Raw genomic sequence first — 18,860 nt, 5'->3', positions numbered from 1 at the left:
AAATTTCATACCAAAACAGACGCAGAGCACTGTCCGAAAATAAAAAACGACATTAAAGTACCTAACAATTCTAAGTAGTAAGTACAACATACTTATCTAGAAACATCGATATACGAACACTGCAGATAATGTTGAAAAGTAATGATATAATAAATTGGCCACGTGACCCCGTTACCAATTATTTAAAATGAAAAAATCGGGGAAATCGATCATATTATATAGTAAGTAGGTGTCGACTGTCGAGTGTACCTCGTCATTGAATAGTTAGGTCACAGTGATGGGTGTGTTAAATTTGAATTCAACGATAAATCATTACATACGAAAAACAATTCTAAGCAGAGACGGTCTTTACATTATGTAACGTTTCTTATTTCGTAAAAATGTTAACTTAAAATGCTTATAATAAAATCGTCACTAAGTATTTTCGATATTTTTCAAATTCTGTATGAATATCTTACGAGAAACATTGTATTAAATTGTCAAGTTTTTTACATCCTTTTTAACAACATTTTTTTCATATATTCTAATATATCAAAAATAAACTAAAAAAAGAAATTTCAAATGTGTAAAAATAGCACAAAAAGTCATAAACGTTTTTAAAGTTATAACGTGTCTAGTAAATGCTTAATATGAATCCTTATGATGTCCTAAAAATGTGAAGTCTCTACAGTTATTTATTTTTGAACTATTATACAAATAAACAGTTTTGAATTTTGATTTTGTCATTAAATTGTTTAGCGTGAAAATTCTTATTTTACCATTGTTTTTCCCGATTATTTGGAAATAACTGATAGTTTTACCAGAAACCACCCTCGAAGTAAAATATCGACGCATTTCTCTGCTATAAAACGTGTACACACACAAAATTAAAAAAATAGCAATTCACACATCATTGTAAAACCAATACATTCATTCCTACGCAACCTAACCTAACCTGGACGAATTTAGTAATTACCGAAGTAACTTTTTCTCAAACCACCACGTCTTACTATATTGTACATATTTTGTACATCTCATTAGCTAATTTCAATAATAATCTTTAATCCTTTTTTTCAGACTTATTTTCAGTTTAATTCACTATTTTTTTTTCTAGTAAGAGTGTGCTTCATTAATTTTAGTTGTAAGTCATTTTACTTGCTTTGCTTTGGGAGGGGCGGCTATGCCGTTTACTATTCCAGGCTTGTGCCTCTACTAGTGGATGGATTTTGGGGTTGATTGGTAGGTTCAGTTATGTTAGTCAGTCCAATTTAATGGGTATGGTTTGAGTAAACGTTTGGTGGTTGGAGGGGAGTGGGTTTTACCTAAGAGGCGGATATGATCGTATTCGGAAAAAGAGTTTTTGTAGAACATTGTTTTTGATTGAGAGCAAATGGAATTTTGAATAGATTTGAAGTTGGCTGATTTTAAAAGGGCCGAGTTTCTAACGATAGTGATTGTAAGTCATTTTATTTTAACTGTGGCCCTTATAAACAAATGAGAAAAAGTTAAGGTTATGAAATATATGTCAACCAAAAATAATATATAGGTAGTAAAAATATAATTAAAATACAATTAATTATGGGCTTTAAACGTTCACTACCTACTCATTTCATTAAATAGTATATTTAATAAATAAAATATAACTATATAAAATAATTTCAAAAAACATATGTCTAGATTTATAGTAACATTGTGTTGCTTTCTTTCAATTTTACTATATTATTATAACATGACGTGTGACATTTATTAAAAAGATAGAAACATAAATTCTCCATATTTTAATATGATATTTTTATTTTTTACAACAACAGTTAAAATATTTAACCAAGTGTATTTTTAATTTTTTACTCTTATTTAAAATGTCGTTAAACATTAATATATTTTTTGGATAAACTAGAAGAAACTAGACATACAGGAATACAGAATAGAATAACTCTGTCAAACGTCTACAATAGTAAGGATATAAGACTAAAACTGATAACGACATGTTTGCAAATTATTTTTTGCTTCCAAAACCAAAGGCCAATGTCAATATTTCATAAAATATATATACTCAATTGCCATTAAAAAGAAAAAATATGGGGGTGAGCATGCTTGGTAAATCACCTTGTATGCGCAGAATTTTTTAATTTTTTTTGCCAGTTTTATTTAATTGCAAAATTTGAATTGAAATAATAATAATAATAGTAACCATAATATTTAAATATATATAGTTTCCAAGGGAACGGCCAACTATACTATTAAAATAACATTTGTCTTTCACTTCATAATTTATTGTTATAAGATTGCGCTTACAGTTACTCGCCTTCTTCTATTTAAAACAGAAATGTCTTCAAATACGCTAAACCAGTTAGATGACGTGTTGGATGATGTTAGTACCACGAGCCGTGCAATGGTCGCCGCCAGAAAGACGGTTCGACGTAAAAGCCGAGCCTACATCATGCCTTTGATGTCGTTGAGCAGGCCAATGGAATTGTACGGGGGACTATCGAGCCGCGCCAAATATTTCGGTGCCATGGCAGCAAAAAGACTGCAGACAACGTATTATGCCAACATTGAAGTGGCGATCGAGGCAAAAAGGAAAGCGCCCACCGGTTTAATAGACCAAATAACGGAATCGATATTCCTGAAGCTGGTCGCGACTTGTCAGCAGGACTTGCCGCTGGTCGTCGGAAAAACGGTTCGTCGGAAACGCCGAGCTTACATCATGCCTTCGATGTCGTTGAGTCGGCCAATGGATATGTACGGGCCAATCTCGAGCCGTGCCAAATATTTCGGTGCTATGGCCGCAAAAAGATTACAGTCAACGTATTATGCCAAAATTCAAGCGGCGGTCGAGGAGGTAAATCAAATAGTGTACCCGATAATCACCGATATATCGGCACAAAACGGGCGCCGATCAATGGCTTCGACTTCGGCCAGTGCAGAATTTAACGGCGTCGCGACATATTATCATTCTAAGCCGAATATTGCGGCAATCGAATTCGAAAGCTATGTGCCGTCCGGTTCGAGGAGTCTGGATTCGGTGCAGGTAACCGGGAAAAACATAAAAAAAAGACGCCGTACGATTTGGTCACGTACAAAAAAATTTATAAGGCGTATGTTGTGCTGTGGTACAGCTACTGAAGATTAAAAAAATATTGTCCTAACCTAACTTATGTATTATGTTCATGTATTATTAATAATGTAAATGTGAAATAAAAATTAGATAACCAATGTATTATTTTTATGTATTATACCTACACGAAACTGCTTTGATTACAAAAAATATATGTTTATGTTGAATAATTCAATATCGGTTTGAATTTTATGTATTATCAATAATGAACACCAAAATACAATTGAATAAAAAGGTGGGCAAGTGCCCCAGTCTCTGTGATTGATGTGTTAAATTTAAATTCAATGACATTGAATACGAAAAACGGTTCTGACTTCTGAGTGAAGACGATCTGCCATCCTAATGACAATATTACTAAGTATCTAGGTATTATGATATTACTGCTGTTAAGATAATTTAATTTATTAACCAAACCAATAGTACAATACGTAAAGTAGATTACAGTAATTTTTTCCAAAAAAACTGCATTTTAAAATGTCCTTGTGTGTATACAGTAAATAATATATACATACATTAATAGTTTCAAGTGGGTACTCCCAGTAAAATGTTTTAATTACAATAAAATAACTAAAATCATTATTCGTCATTTAATTATATAATTTTATCAACATATTAACTACACTTATAAAAAAAAAATCGTGCAAACATATTTTTAATAATTTTCTTTTATTATTAAAATAACTATTTATGAAGAACCTTGTATTAATTTTTTAAATCTTAGATATAAATAAAAATTATTTTATTAATATCTAACTCATAATAGATTGCAAGTTTTCATAATTTTGACAAATTTTGTCACTCATAAAAGAATATTGTGGATTTACGCTCAACTTTTTTTTTAATTTCCACTAATATGATACATGTTAAGTAGTATGTACTAAGTATTCCCAAATTGTATTCCAATATAATATTTTGAATTGATTAGAAAATAAGTCAATAAGTAGGTGAAATAGTTAATAGACTGTATTATGTTAGAATAATATTAAATTAGTAAAACAAGATCATGTTTCTTTAAACTTTATATCCTAGCCCAATTATAAAGTATTTTTAAAACCAGTGTTTTTTTTATTATGAATATAATGCATTCCTCAAAATTCTTAAAATATAATTTAACAATATAATCATTAAACATACCTTAGTAATATTAATATAGGTGGCATGTCCGAACCAAAGATAACATTGCGCATGTTAGGCGCGATGAAGCACAAGCCGCTGAAGATGAGAAGAAACTTATGATGAGGATACTTTCGTGTGATTTGACTTCAGGTTTAGTTTCTTTGGGTCGGTCTCCAGAGTCATCATATCTTTGTTTTGATCTATTTTTCAGCAATGAAAGTTTTGTTTCTTGCTCCTGATGTAAAACATAAGTATTATTAATATGCATCTTTAAATTGTTCATAATATTAAAATTATTATATATTAAATATAACCTATATTTATACTTTATAGTAATAAATATGTAATGTGATAATGTAGAATAGAATTTTAAAATAATTATATTACTAAAATTGTAAAACCTACAGATTAAATAAGATATCTATGAATACAGATTAGAGTTAGGTCGATACCTCCTTCATAGGCGTGTGCGAACTTCAATTTCCGGTCGAGCCTGGAACAATTAGTGTCCAAATACTTGGACAGAGCTTCCGGTTTTTTTAACACATCAACATACATTCTAATTGTAAATTAATAACTGTGTAATATTTAAATGTATAAATATAATCAAATTGTATGTGCACACAACATTAATGTGCTCATTTCTGGACATATATTTTTGTAACATGTTGATAAAATTATATAATTAAATGACGAATAATGATTTTAGTTATTTTGTTGTAATTAAAACATTTTACTGGGAGTACCCACTTGAAACTATTAATATTTATATTAGTATCCTCATCATAAGTTTCTTCTCATCTTCAGCGGCTTGTGCTTCATCGCGCCTAACATGCGCAATGTTATCTTTGGTTCGGACATGCCACCTATATTAATATTACTAAGGTATGTTTAATGATTATATTGTTAAATTATATTTTAAGAATTTTGAGGAATGCATTATATTCATAATAAAAAAAACACTGGTTTTAAAAATACTTTATAATTGGGCTAGGATATAAAGTTTAAAGAAACATGATCTTGTTTTACTAATTTAATATTATTCTAACATAATACAGTCTATTAACTATTTCACCTACTTATTGACTTATTTTCTAATCAATTCAAAATATTATATTGGAATACAATTTGGGAATACTTAGTACATACTACTTAACATGTATCATATTAGTGGAAATTAAAAAAAAAGTTGAGCGTAAATCCACAATATTCTTTTATGAGTGACAAAATTTGTCAAAATTATGAAAACTTGCAATCTATTATGAGTTAGATATTAATAAAATAATTTTTATTTATATCTAAGATTTAAAAAATTAATACAAGGTTCTTCATAAATAGTTATTTTAATAATAAAAGAAAATTATTAAAAATATGTTTGCACGATTTTTTTTTTATAAGTGTAGTTAATATGTTGATAAAATTATATAATTAAATGACGAATAATGATTTTAGTTATTTTATTGTAATTAAAACATTTTACTGGGAGTACCCACTTGAAACTATTAATGTATGTATATATTATTTACTGTATACACACAAGGACATTTTAAAATGCAGTTTTTTTGGAAAAAATTACTGTAATCTACTTTACGTATTGTACTATTGGTTTGGTTAATAAATTAAATTATCTTAACAGCAGTAATATCATAATACCTAGATACTTAGTAATATTGTCATTAGGATGGCAGATCGTCTTCACTCAGAAGTCAGAACCGTTTTTCGTATTCAATGTCATTGAATTTAAATTTAACACATCAATCACAGAGACTGGGGCACTTGCCCACCTTTTTATTCAATTGTATTTTGGTGTTCATTATTGATAATACATAAAATTCAAACCGATATTGAATTATTCAACATAAACATATATTTTTTGTAATCAAAGCAGTTTCGTGTAGGTATAATACATAAAAATAATACATTGGTTATCTAATTTTTATTTCACATTTACATTATTAATAATACATGAACATAATACATAAGTTAGGTTAGGACAATATTTTTTTAATCTTCAGTAGCTGTACCACAGCACAACATACGCCTTATAAATTTTTTTGTACGTGACCAAATCGTACGGCGTCTTTTTTTTATGTTTTTCCCGGTTACCTGCACCGAATCCAGACTCCTCGAACCGGACGGCACATAGCTTTCGAATTCGATTGCCGCAATATTCGGCTTAGAATGATAATATGTCGCGACGCCGTTAAATTCTGCACTGGCCGAAGTCGAAGCCATTGATCGGCGCCCGTTTTGTGCCGATATATCGGTGATTATCGGGTACACTATTTGATTTACCTCCTCGACCGCCGCTTGAATTTTGGCATAATACGTTGACTGTAATCTTTTTGCGGCCATAGCACCGAAATATTTGGCACGGCTCGAGATTGGCCCGTACATATCCATTGGCCGACTCAACGACATCGAAGGCATGATGTAAGCTCGGCGTTTCCGACGAACCGTTTTTCCGACGACCAGCGGCAAGTCCTGCTGACAAGTCGCGACCAGCTTCAGGAATATCGATTCCGTTATTTGGTCTATTAAACCGGTGGGCGCTTTCCTTTTTGCCTCGATCGCCACTTCAATGTTGGCATAATACGTTGTCTGCAGTCTTTTTGCTGCCATGGCACCGAAATATTTGGCGCGGCTCGATAGTCCCCCGTACAATTCCATTGGCCTGCTCAACGACATCAAAGGCATGATGTAGGCTCGGCTTTTACGTCGAACCGTCTTTCTGGCGGCGACCATTGCACGGCTCGTGGTACTAACATCATCCAACACGTCATCTAACTGGTTTAGCGTATTTGAAGACATTTCTGTTTTAAATAGAAGAAGGCGAGTAACTGTAAGCGCAATCTTATAACAATAAATTATGAAGTGAAAGACAAATGTTATTTTAATAGTATAGTTGGCCGTTCCCTTGGAAACTATATATATTTAAATATTATGGTTACTATTATTATTATTATTTCAATTCAAATTTTGCAATTAAATAAAACTGGCAAAAAAAATTAAAAAATTCTGCGCATACAAGGTGATTTACCAAGCATGCTCACCCCCATATTTTTTCTTTTTAATGGCAATTGAGTATATATATTTTATGAAATATTGACATTGGCCTTTGGTTTTGGAAGCAAAAAATAATTTGCAAACATGTCGTTATCAGTTTTAGTCTTATATCCTTACTATTGTAGACGTTTGACAGAGTTATTCTATTCTGTATTCCTGTATGTCTAGTTTCTTCTAGTTTATCCAAAAAATATATTAATGTTTAACGACATTTTAAATAAGAGTAAAAAATTAAAAATACACTTGGTTAAATATTTTAACTGTTGTTGTAAAAAATAAAAATATCATATTAAAATATGGAGAATTTATGTTTCTATCTTTTTAATAAATGTCACACGTCATGTTATAATAATATAGTAAAATTGAAAGAAAGCAACACAATGTTACTATAAATCTAGACATATGTTTTTTGAAATTATTTTATATAGTTATATTTTATTTATTAAATATACTATTTAATGAAATGAGTAGGTAGTGAACGTTTAAAGCCCATAATTAATTGTATTTTAATTATATTTTTACTACCTATATATTATTTTTGGTTGACATATATTTCATAACCTTAACTTTTTCTCATTTGTTTATAAGGGCCACAGTTAAAATAAAATGACTTACAATTAAAATTAATGAAGCACACTCTTACTAGAAAAAAAAATAGTGAATTAAACTGAAAATAAGTCTGAAAAAAAGGATTAAAGATTATTATTGAAATTAGCTAATGAGATGTACAAATGTACAATATAGTAAGACGTGGTGGTTTGAGAAAAAGTTACTCCGGTAATTACTAAATTCGTCCAGGTTAGGTTAGGTTGCGTAGGAATGAATGTATTGGTTTTACAATGATGTGTGAATTGCTATTTTTTTAATTTTGTGTGTGTACACGTTTTATAGCAGAGAAATGCGTCGATATTTTACTTCGAGGGTGGTTTCTGGTAAAACTATCAGTTATTTCCAAATAATCGGGAAAAACAATGGTAAAACAAGAATTTTCACGCTAAACAATTTAATGACAAAATCAAAATTCAAAACTGTTTATTTGTATAATAGTTCAAAAATAAATAACTGTAGAGACTTCACATTTTTAGGACATCATAAGGATTCATATTAAGCATTTACTAGACACGTTATAACTTTAAAAACGTTTATGACTTTTTGTGCTATTTTTACACATTTGAAATTTCTTTTTTTAGTTTATTTTTGATATATTCTATTATAATATATGAAAAAAATGTTGTTAAAAAGGATGTAAAAAACTTGACAATTTAATACAATGTTTCTCGTAAGATATTCATACAGAATTTGAAAAATATCGAAAATACTTAGTGACGATTTTATTATAAGCATTTAAAGTTAAAATTTTTACGAAATAAGAAACGTTACATAATGTAAAGACCGTCTCTGCTTAGAATTGTTTTTCGTATGTAATGATTTATCGTTGAATTCAAATTTAACACACCCATCACTGTGACCTAACTATTCAATGACGAGGTACACTCGACAGTCGACACCTACTTACTATATAATATGATCGATTTCCCCGATTTTTTCATTTTAAATAATTGGTAACGGGGTCACGTGGCCAATTTATTATATAATTACTTTTCAACATTATCTGCAGTGTACGTATATCGATGTTTCTAGATAAGTATGTTGTACTTACTACTTAGAATTATTACTTTAATGTCGTTTTTTATTTTCGGACAGTGTTCTGCGTCCGTTTTGGTATGAAATTTAATACTTTAACTATAGTGTCGTAATTAAACATTATCTGCTCTTCATCTATATACTTCTTAAAATGAATTCGATTAGTCTCGGTGTGATTCATTATGGCTTTAATTAATGAGAGTTATTTGTTCGGGCTTCGAGATGGCATATTACAACACGATAGTTGATAATGAACTTCAATTGGTCGTTAATCGTGTGCTGGATGTGCGATGATGGCCAATATATTATTGTGCTTAATAGATAACTATTATAGGGGACGTACACATTTTGTTGTGACACAAACTTAACATTTATAAACGTTGCTGGTCATGAAATACTAAGTACATATAATTATATCGTAAAGGGTTATGGTCAAACTGTTATATTATACATGTAAGATACAATTTTTACTGTAAACTATCAAAGTCTGACTTTGCACGGGTATAGTATATATCTCGATGATCGAATTCGAGCCACGGTTTTATTTGAACAATAAATCGTCAATTGTTTGTAGTACCTATTAAAAAATGTGCATTGATCCAATTACAATTATTATAATTATTATTATTATATCATCATATATTATGATGACGTTACGGCGTTTTGCAAATATTTATCAAGATTATTAGTATATGCCTAAAATATTATATATACTATATAGAAATTCCATAGATTAAACCGATTTAGTCTAGTGAATTTCTATTATGAAAGTCGAAAAGCGTAAATCTGAAAGCCATGTGCCCGTGTTTGAACGTATAGCGGAAATAGTGTCGTTAAAATGAAAATGAAAAAGTGGTTTAATTTTTTGACCAACGGATACCGTAATATTAAAATGTTTTATAATATTAAAATATTTTTATGAATGAAATCTTCATTGATAATAAAACATTCCATAGCCTATACCAGTTTCATATGGGGCCGTGTGCTATTTTCAACAACAGTAGCGCTTAAATAATTATCCATCTATAAAAAAACTATATATAAAATATAATACAAGTCTGTGGTCATCTGCTCCCGTTGAGCGTTCATTTTCATTTGATAGTTTTGTGCACTCACACAGTAGATCTAATCTATCAGACAAAATGGGTAAACTTCCCAGTAGTTATCAAAAGCGACGTGAAAAACAAAAGAAAAATGAAGGAAAAACGGGAATTTTTACGCAAAATCTGTTTTCGAGAAAATCGATTTTGGTTTTTGGTATAGGTAACTCTAAAACCAATGACCGTAGGGACATGAAATTTTGACTGAATGTTTATAATTGCATTTCCTATACACCATAACATTTTCCAAATATTTTGACTTATTTTGAGCTGTTTACGGACATTGTCAATTTACATTTTTTTTAGTTTTTTTTTTTTTTTAAATATCAATAAAATGTTATCTGTTGAGTAAAAAAGCTTTAAAATTTAATAGAAGACTCCTAGGTTATTGTTTCAAAGGCAGATGAAAAAAATGAAAAATCCTTATTCACAGTTTTTATTTATATGCATTTAAAGTTCAAATTTTGACAAAATACGGAAGAATCACGAAAATTATCAAACTATTTAGAGTTGAGAATTCATAAAAATTTTTTTTTTTAAATCTAAGATTTGAAAATGTAATATTAGATTACTCATAAGTTTGTCTACCTTTTATCAAAAAAAAATGTCTACAAGAAACTTAAATTAAATTTTTATGAGCGTCTGAAATTTATATTTTTACAACGTTTGATATTCACTCGATTTCTCATGTAACAATTTTCTTATTTTATTGTAATTAAAAAACGAATAACTCTAGATACTTGAAAATTTCACTGAATGTTTATATTAGCATTTTCTATACACCATAAAATTTTGACTCTTTTTGAGCTGTTTACAGACATTGTCAGTTTTCAATATTTTTAGATTTTTTTTTCCATAAATATCAATAAAATTTTATTTGTTTGGTAAAAAAGCGTGAAAATTTAATATAAGGCTCCTGATATATCGTTCTAATAGCAGTTGAAAAACATTAAAAATACATGGGCACAATTTTTTTTATAAGCATTTAAAGTTCAAATTTTGACACTATTTATCAAATTTATAATTTATTAATTATTTTGTAGTTAAAAATGTATAAAATGTTTAATTTTTATGGCTAAGGATTGAAAATTTAAAACAAGGCTCCGCGTAAATAGGTTATATAAATTACTTTATTCACAATAATATCATCAAATATACTTGGTAATATCATAGGCTGACTGACCGTTTTCCCTCAGAATCGTTTTTCTTATACAATGATATTGTATCATTGAATTCAAATTTAAGACCATCCATTACAATTTTATTTGCATTTTATGCTTTTCAAGTATCGGATTATATTATCAATGTTTATACTTTAAAATTATAGCTGCCAAACGAATGTAGATAATTAGGTACCCGGTATTAGAGTTAAAATATAATTAATTATTGTTATATTTTTATAAAATATATAGTTTAAAAATAAATGATAATATTATTATTATTCAACATTTTATTCAATAGGTACAATAAAATATTTAAAATATTTACTAAACACAAAAAATTATTTTTCTAGATTGTATGGTTATGAATTAAAACTTGTAGGATAATTTTGCTTTGCTAAGTATGGATTAAACTGAGAATTATACTTTTGAACAATAGCCGGTTTTGGTTGTGGTTTTGAAACTTCGACAGGTACAACTCCATTTATTCTTGCCAATAATTGACTGGCTCTAAACCTCTCTTCCCTTTCTCTCTTTAATCTCTTTTCTCTAAGTTTTACCAAAATTAATTTATTTTTGTTTTTGTCATTAAATTTTTCCTTTTTCTTTTCTTTTTTCTTATGTTTTTTCTTATGTTTTTTTATAGGTGATTCGTCCTTTTTTTTTATCAATTCTTTTGAATGTTTACTGCCTTTTAGATCCGTTTCAACATATTTCTTCATGACAATAAGTGGATCATTAAATGATTTAACTTTTGTTTCAATTTCTTTATCAGTTTCACACAAGTCTAATCGTTTTGGTTTCTTGTTATACCATTGTACATTCCCAGTCACCTCATCTGTGTCCTGTCCTAAATAAGTAAGATAACCAACTTTTTTTTCATATGCTTCTTTTTCTTCCTTTTTTTCCTGTTCGTGTTCTTTGTTAACACCTGTATGAGCAACATGCCCATCTTCAAGGTCTTGGAAAAAATTGACATGACTCAACACTTCAGGTTTAGTTTCTTCGGGTCGGTCTCCAGAGTCATCATATCTTTGTTTTGATCTATTTCTCAGCAATGAAAGTTTTGTTTCTTGCTCCTGATGTAAAACATAAGTATTATTAATATGCATCTTTAAATTGTTCATAATATTAAAATTATTATATATTAAATATAACCTATATTTATACTTTATAGTAATAAATATGTAATGTGATAATGTAGAATAGAATTTTAAAATAATTATATTAATAAAATTGTAAAACCTACAGATTAAATAAGATATCTATGAATACAGATTAGAGTTAGGTCGATACCTCCTTCATAGGCGTGCGCGAACTTCAATTTCCGGTCGAGCCTGGAACAATTAGTGTCCAAATACTTGGACAGAGCTTCCGGTTTTTTTAACACATCAACATACATTATAATTGTAAATTAATAACTGTGTAATATTTAAATGTATAAATATAATCAAATTGTATGTGCACACAACATTAATGTGCTCATTTCTGGACATATATTTTTGAAGTTAAAAATATAAATTTAAATTCATTAAATTCCTTGTAATGTGTAGCCGCTGGGTTACTCCTTTTATCAAGCAACTCATGTCAACTTATTATAACTTATAGCTCATATTCTTATTGTAAAATAAAATGATATAAATACAAAAATACAATTATGTATAGAAAGAAGAAAACACATTGCCCAAAATTTAAAAAAAAGCTTGGTTTCATAAACAAAAATGTTGTATACATATTATAATAAACATCATGCATATATTATACAGCTAACTGTATCCTCATCATAAGTTTCTTCTCATCTTCAGCGGCTTGTGCTTCATCGCGCCTAACACGCGCGATGTTATCTTTGGTTCGGACATGCCACCTATATTAATATTACTAAGGTATGTTTAATGATTATATTGTTAAATTATATTTTAAGAATTTTGAGGAATGCATTATATTCATAATAAAAAAAACACTGGTTTTAAAAATACTTTATAATTGGACTAGGATATAAAGGTTGTAACTTATAAGGGTGATAAGTAGGGCCCAGGTTTTAAATGCTCTAAAACATTTCATAAAAAATTTATTTTGCTTCAATAATGACCTTAAAATTGACATACAAAATGACTACAGTAGTTAGGTAGTAGGTATGACATACAAATATGCATTAAAACTAACAAAATGACCATAAAGTGCTAAAAAATGCAAAATAAAAGTTTCCCATTTGAAGTATGTGTTTCATGAAACAAATTTTGTACTTGAAAATCATTGTCTAAGATCACCCAAAAAAAAGTTTCTTTTTGCATTAAAATACGGCCCTAGTGATAAGTATTATTATAAAATCATATACTCTGTTTTCTTATTATACAACCTACCTTTTAATGTTTAAAGAAACATATTAACTACTTATTAACTTATTTTCTAATCAATTCAAAATATTATATTGGAATACAATTTGGGAATACTTAGTACTTACTACTTAACATGTATCAAAATTCAAGAATATCACTCCAAATAGTTTGATTATTTTTAATAACAGTAAAATAAGATCAGTACGCTAGACCACAATATAATTATTTTTATTTAAATCAGATAGACAAATGGTTGTCTATAGACTATAATATTGTAGTTCACTTACCTCTTTTTTGGCAATGTCATTTACATTTCTCATAACAGGCGTCTTATCAAACAGATTGATTAGTGAGAATTGTTTTCTAAAAAGGATACAAGCGGGGCTCCGTAAAAAAACTTAAAATAAAACTCAAAGATTATTAGTGGAAATTAAAAAAAAAGTTGTGCGTAAATCCACAATATTCTTTTATGAGTGACAAAATTTGTCAAAATTATGAAAACTTGCAATCTATTATGAGTTAGATATAAATAAAAATTATTTTATTATCTAAGATTTAAAAAATTAATACAAGGTTCTTCATAAATAGTTATTTTAATAATAAAAGAAAATTATTAAAAATATGTTTGCACGATTTTTTTTTTTATTAGTGTAGTTAACATGTTGATAAAATTATCTAATTAAATGACGAATAATGATTTTAGTTATTTTGTTATAGGTTATAATTAAAACATTTTACTGGGAGTGCCCACTTGAAACTATTAATGTATGTAAATATTATTTACTGTATACACACAAGGACATTTTAAAATGCAATTTTTTTGGAAAAAATTACTGTTAATCTACTTTACCACTTTACGTATTGTACTATTGGTTTGGTTAATAAAATACATTATCTTAACAGCAGTAATATCATAATACCTAGATACTTAGTAATATTGTCATTAGGATGGCAGATCGTCTTCACTCAGAAGTCAGAACCGTTTTTCGTATTCAATGTCATTGAATTTAAATTTAACACATCAATCACAGAGACTGGGGCACTTGCCCACCTTTTTATTCAATTGTATTTTGGTGTTCATTATTGATAATACATAAAATTCAAACCGATATTGAATTATTCAACATAAACATATATTTTTTGTAATCAAAGCAATTTCGTGTAGGTATAATACATAAAAATAATACATTGGTTATCTAATTTTTATTTCACATTTACATTATTAATAATACATGAACATATTACATAAGTTAGGTTAGGACAATATTTTTTTAATCTTCAGTAGCTGTACCACAGCACAACATACGCCTTATAAATTTTTTTGTACGTGACCAAATCGTACGGCGTCTTTTTTTTATATTTTTCCCGGTTACCTGCACCGAATCCAGACTCCTCGAACCGGACGGCACATCGCTTTCAAATTCGATTGCCGCAATATTCGGCTTAGAATGATAATATGTCGCGACGCCGTTAAATTCTGCACTGGCCGAAGTCGAAGCCATTGATCGGCGCTCGTTTTGTGCCGATATATCAGTGATTATCGGGTCCACTATTTGATTTACCTCCTCGACCGCCGCTTGAATCTTGGCATAATACGTTGACTGTAATCTTTTTACGGCCATAGCACCGAAATATTTGGCACGGCTCGAGATTGGCCCGTACATATCCATTGGCCGACTCAACGACATCGAAGGCATGATGTATGCTCGGCGTTTCCGACGAACCGTTTTTCCGACGACCAGCGGCAAGTCCTGCTGACAAGCCGCGACCAGCTTCTGGAATATCGATTCCGTTATTTGGTCTATTAAACCGGTGGGCGCTTTCCTTTTTGCCTCGATGGCCACTTCAATGTTGGCATAATACGTTGTCTGCAGTCTTTTTGCTGCCATGGCACCGAAATATTTGGCGCGGCTCGATAGTCCCCCGTACAATTCCATTGGCCGGCTCAACGACATCAAAGGCATGATGTAGGCTCGGCTTTTACGTCGAACCGTCTTTCTGGTGGCGACCATCGCACGGCTCGTGGTACTGACATCATCCAACACGTCATCTAACTGGTTTAGCGTATTAGAAGACATTTCTGTTTTAAATAGAAGAAGGCGAGTAACTGTAAGCGGAATCTTATAACAATAAATTATGAAGTGAAAGACAAATGTTATTTTAATAGTATAGTTGACCGTTCCCTTGGAAACTATATATATTTAAATATTATGGTTACTATTATTATTATTATTTCAATTCAAATTTTGCAATTAAATAAAACTGGCAAAAAAAATTAAAAAATTCTGCGCATACAAGGTGATTTACCAAGCATGCTCACCCCCATATTTTTATTTTTTAATGGCAATTGAGTATATATATTTTATGAAATATTGACATTGGCCTTTGGTTTTGGAAGCATTATAATTATTATTATTATATCATCATATATTATGATGACGTTACGGCGTTTTGCAAATATTTATCAAGATTATTAGTATATGCCTAAAATATTATATATACTATATAGAAATTCCATAGATTAAACCGGTTTAGTCTAGTGAATTTCTATTATGAAAGTCGAAAAGCGTAAATCTGAAAGCCATGTGCCCGTGTTTGGACATATATAGCGGAAATAGTGTCGTCAAAATGAAAATGAAAAAATGGTTTAATTCCGTGTTTGACCAACGGATACCGTAATATTAAAATGTTTTATAATATTAAAATATTTTTATGAATGAAGTCTTCATTGATAATAAAAGAATCCATAGCCTATACCAGTTTCATATGGGGCCGTGTGCTATTTTTAACACCAGTAACGCTTAAATAATTATTCATCTATAAAAAAAACTATATATAAAATATAATACAAGTCTGTGGTCATCTGCTCCCGTTGATCGTTTATTTTAATTTGATAGTTTTGTGCACTCACACAGTAGATCTAATCTATCAGACAAAATGTTTGAAAAATTAATTCTCCAATTAATTTTAAGATTTAATTTATAAAAATAACAATTAATTTAAACTAACCATAGCTATCAAGTCCATAAGACCAAAACAAATTTCATTTATTTATTCATTTTTGACCATAAGGCCATAACCAATTTTATTATACACTTAAAGCAACTATACATAAGTATAAATTTAGTTGTAATTTTTATGTAATTAATTAATTTTGGTGTATTTATATTATATATGTGATGTATACTAGTTATAAATGTATAATGTGTACCTATTGACTTATTCTAATATAATAATGACTATTGACTTTATAAGTATTTATAAATACTATTATTATGTATTTATAATGTATAGACAGTATAGTGAATTGTGTATAAGTTAATAAAATTCGATTGGAAATGTAAAAGTATCATGTATCTTGTATCTTGATACGCTATAAATGCACGCATCGTGTATGATGATACTTTTTTTTGAGTATCTTGCCCAACCCTGGCGCTAATGTAGTAATATTCTATAATCTCCTTGGTGATATTAGTTGTTCTATTTTAGTACACTATTGTCTATATGGTGGTTCGAACTTGTCTATGGTCTATGCGTCGGCCATCGGTAATTTATTATTTCACATGACATTTCACAGCATAGAAAAGATAACGTCCATGGGCTTAGATAAGGTCCTTTAAGTATATTTCGATCATGGAATAAATTATAGAGTTGTCAATTTTTGGCATGATCGTTAACTATATGGCCATTAGGTTAATGTTTGGCGACATAGACTCACAGACCTATAAACTTTAGTCCACGACAAAACAAATTTATTTTATTTTATTTTGTCATGAGCCAGCGTTTTCCGTACGCACTACGCACACAAGTGAACGTTCTACTTAATAAATAGTATGATTGTTGATCATGGTTTCGCGTAAATAATTCGTCAATTTCGAGCTGATATACAGCCCAATCGTCGTGCGTGATTCGACGATGTTTTCGGGCGCTTGCAACAGAGTTTTTGGCCGCCGTGGTGGTAAAACGAACGGACAAGGGTCCGAGTCCGAGTCCGACGGAGATTCGTTGTCGACATGCAACGAAAGGGCCAAACTGGACATCAGACAGTTGGAGGTGGATATCGAGCGGCAGAGGTCGGCGGCGGTGAAGGCAGCAGCAGCGGCAGAACGAAAAAAGTCGTCAGCGGACCGGGACGTCGAGATGGAAAACCGGTGGCTTGTCCGGAGGCTGTGTAAAGTGGAAGATGAAAACCGTTGGCTGATGCGTAGGCTTCGAATGATGAGGTTAGCGAACCGGAAGCTCGGCGAGCAGCTGCGCGAATCACAAGTCGAGAACCGGAAGCTGGGCGAATGCAATACCAAGCTCGAATTGCAGGAAGCAAAGCGCGACGTTCACTTAAAGGTTCTAGATGAGAAATGCGGTATCTTGTCGTCAGTGGTCAACGATATACGGGCGCTCATCGGCTGGAAATAATATTTTTATAAAACCGGAATCGCACGTGGGTGGATGAGTTCACTGGTGGAACCACTGGCATATTAGCGAGGGAGATCAGGGCGATCTCTTTTTCCTTGATATTTTTTTCTGTAATTTTTAAACTGTGTAATTTGTCAACAATAATGTACAAGTAAACATCACTGGTATAAGACGAAAGAATTGTTATTACCTACATCATGAAAATGAAAAGTGTATGTAGGCACACTTAAGAGGCCTCGCTACTGCCGTCAATTTTAATTGAAAAGACTTAAAGTATTGACAAAATTAAAGTTAGTTATTACGTTGTCCGATTTGAATTCCGAAAAAAAATTTGAACTAACCAGAAAATTGTCTATATAGATCCTACGAAACACTTTTTAAAAACTAAATTTTTCATTAATGTGAACTGTAATATTTCAAATATTTCAAATTTTTTTTCTATGAATATCAATAAAGTTTCATCTGTTGGGCCAAAAAGTGTAAAAAATTAATACAAGGCTCCTGATATATTGCTACAATAGCAGTTGAAAAATATTAAAAATACATAGGCACAATATCAAATTTTGACAAAATTTATCAAATTTAAATTTGAATAATTACTTTGTAGTTAAAAATGTATAAAATGTTCAACTTTTATATCTAAGGATAGAAAATGTAATCGTAAGTAGTTAATTCTTTTACCAAAAAATCTAAAAAATACATAAACACAGTTTATTTTTATAGTCATTTTAAGTTCAAATTTGAACGAAATTACATATTAAAAACTTGGAATATTTTTTTTAGTTATTTTGTTGTGATTGTATAATATTATTCGTGGGTACTAGAAACTTCTAAAGTATACTATTATACATCTATGATAGTATCACGGTATAATTGTAGTTGTTGATGTATAAGTGTATAACGCGTTATAGTACCTAATGGATATTGT

General features: G+C 29.9%; 1 protein-coding gene across 1 annotated transcript; it reads right to left on the bottom strand.

Moving 5' to 3' along the window:
• Positions 1 to 11,124: 11,124 nt before the first annotated feature.
• On the bottom strand, positions 11,125 to 15,597 carry LOC132940060 (uncharacterized). Its single transcript, XM_061007461.1, has 3 exons — positions 14,893 to 15,597; positions 12,948 to 13,049; positions 11,125 to 12,262 (listed from the first exon to the last, which is right to left on the bottom strand). The coding sequence occupies exons 1-3, from the start codon at positions 15,595 to 15,597 to the stop codon at positions 11,546 to 11,548; spliced, it is 1,524 nt and encodes a 507-aa protein (XP_060863444.1). The 3' UTR covers positions 11,125 to 11,545.
• Between the last annotated feature and the right edge of the window lie 3,263 nt (positions 15,598 to 18,860).

Source organism: Metopolophium dirhodum, chromosome 3 (genome assembly GCF_019925205.1).
Source record: "Metopolophium dirhodum isolate CAU chromosome 3, ASM1992520v1, whole genome shotgun sequence".
In the NCBI taxonomy this organism is placed as follows: Eukaryota; Metazoa; Arthropoda; class Insecta; order Hemiptera; family Aphididae; genus Metopolophium; species Metopolophium dirhodum.
This window is presented reverse-complemented; position numbering and strand designations above follow the sequence as displayed.

Bases quoted from the DNA above. Each gene is read 5' to 3' on its own strand.
- LOC132940060 (XM_061007461.1), bottom strand. From the start codon at position 15,597: ATGTCTTCTAATACGCTAAACCAGTTAGATGACGTGTTGGATGATGTC. The intron at 13,050-14,892 runs GTAACCGGGAAA...TAATATTAATAT, and splicing joins GGAGTCTGGATTCGGTGCAG to AGGTGGCATGTCCGAACCAA. The intron at 12,263-12,947 runs GTATAATATATG...GTTTTACATCAG, and splicing joins TGATGAGGATACAGTTAGCT to GAGCAAGAAACAAAACTTTC.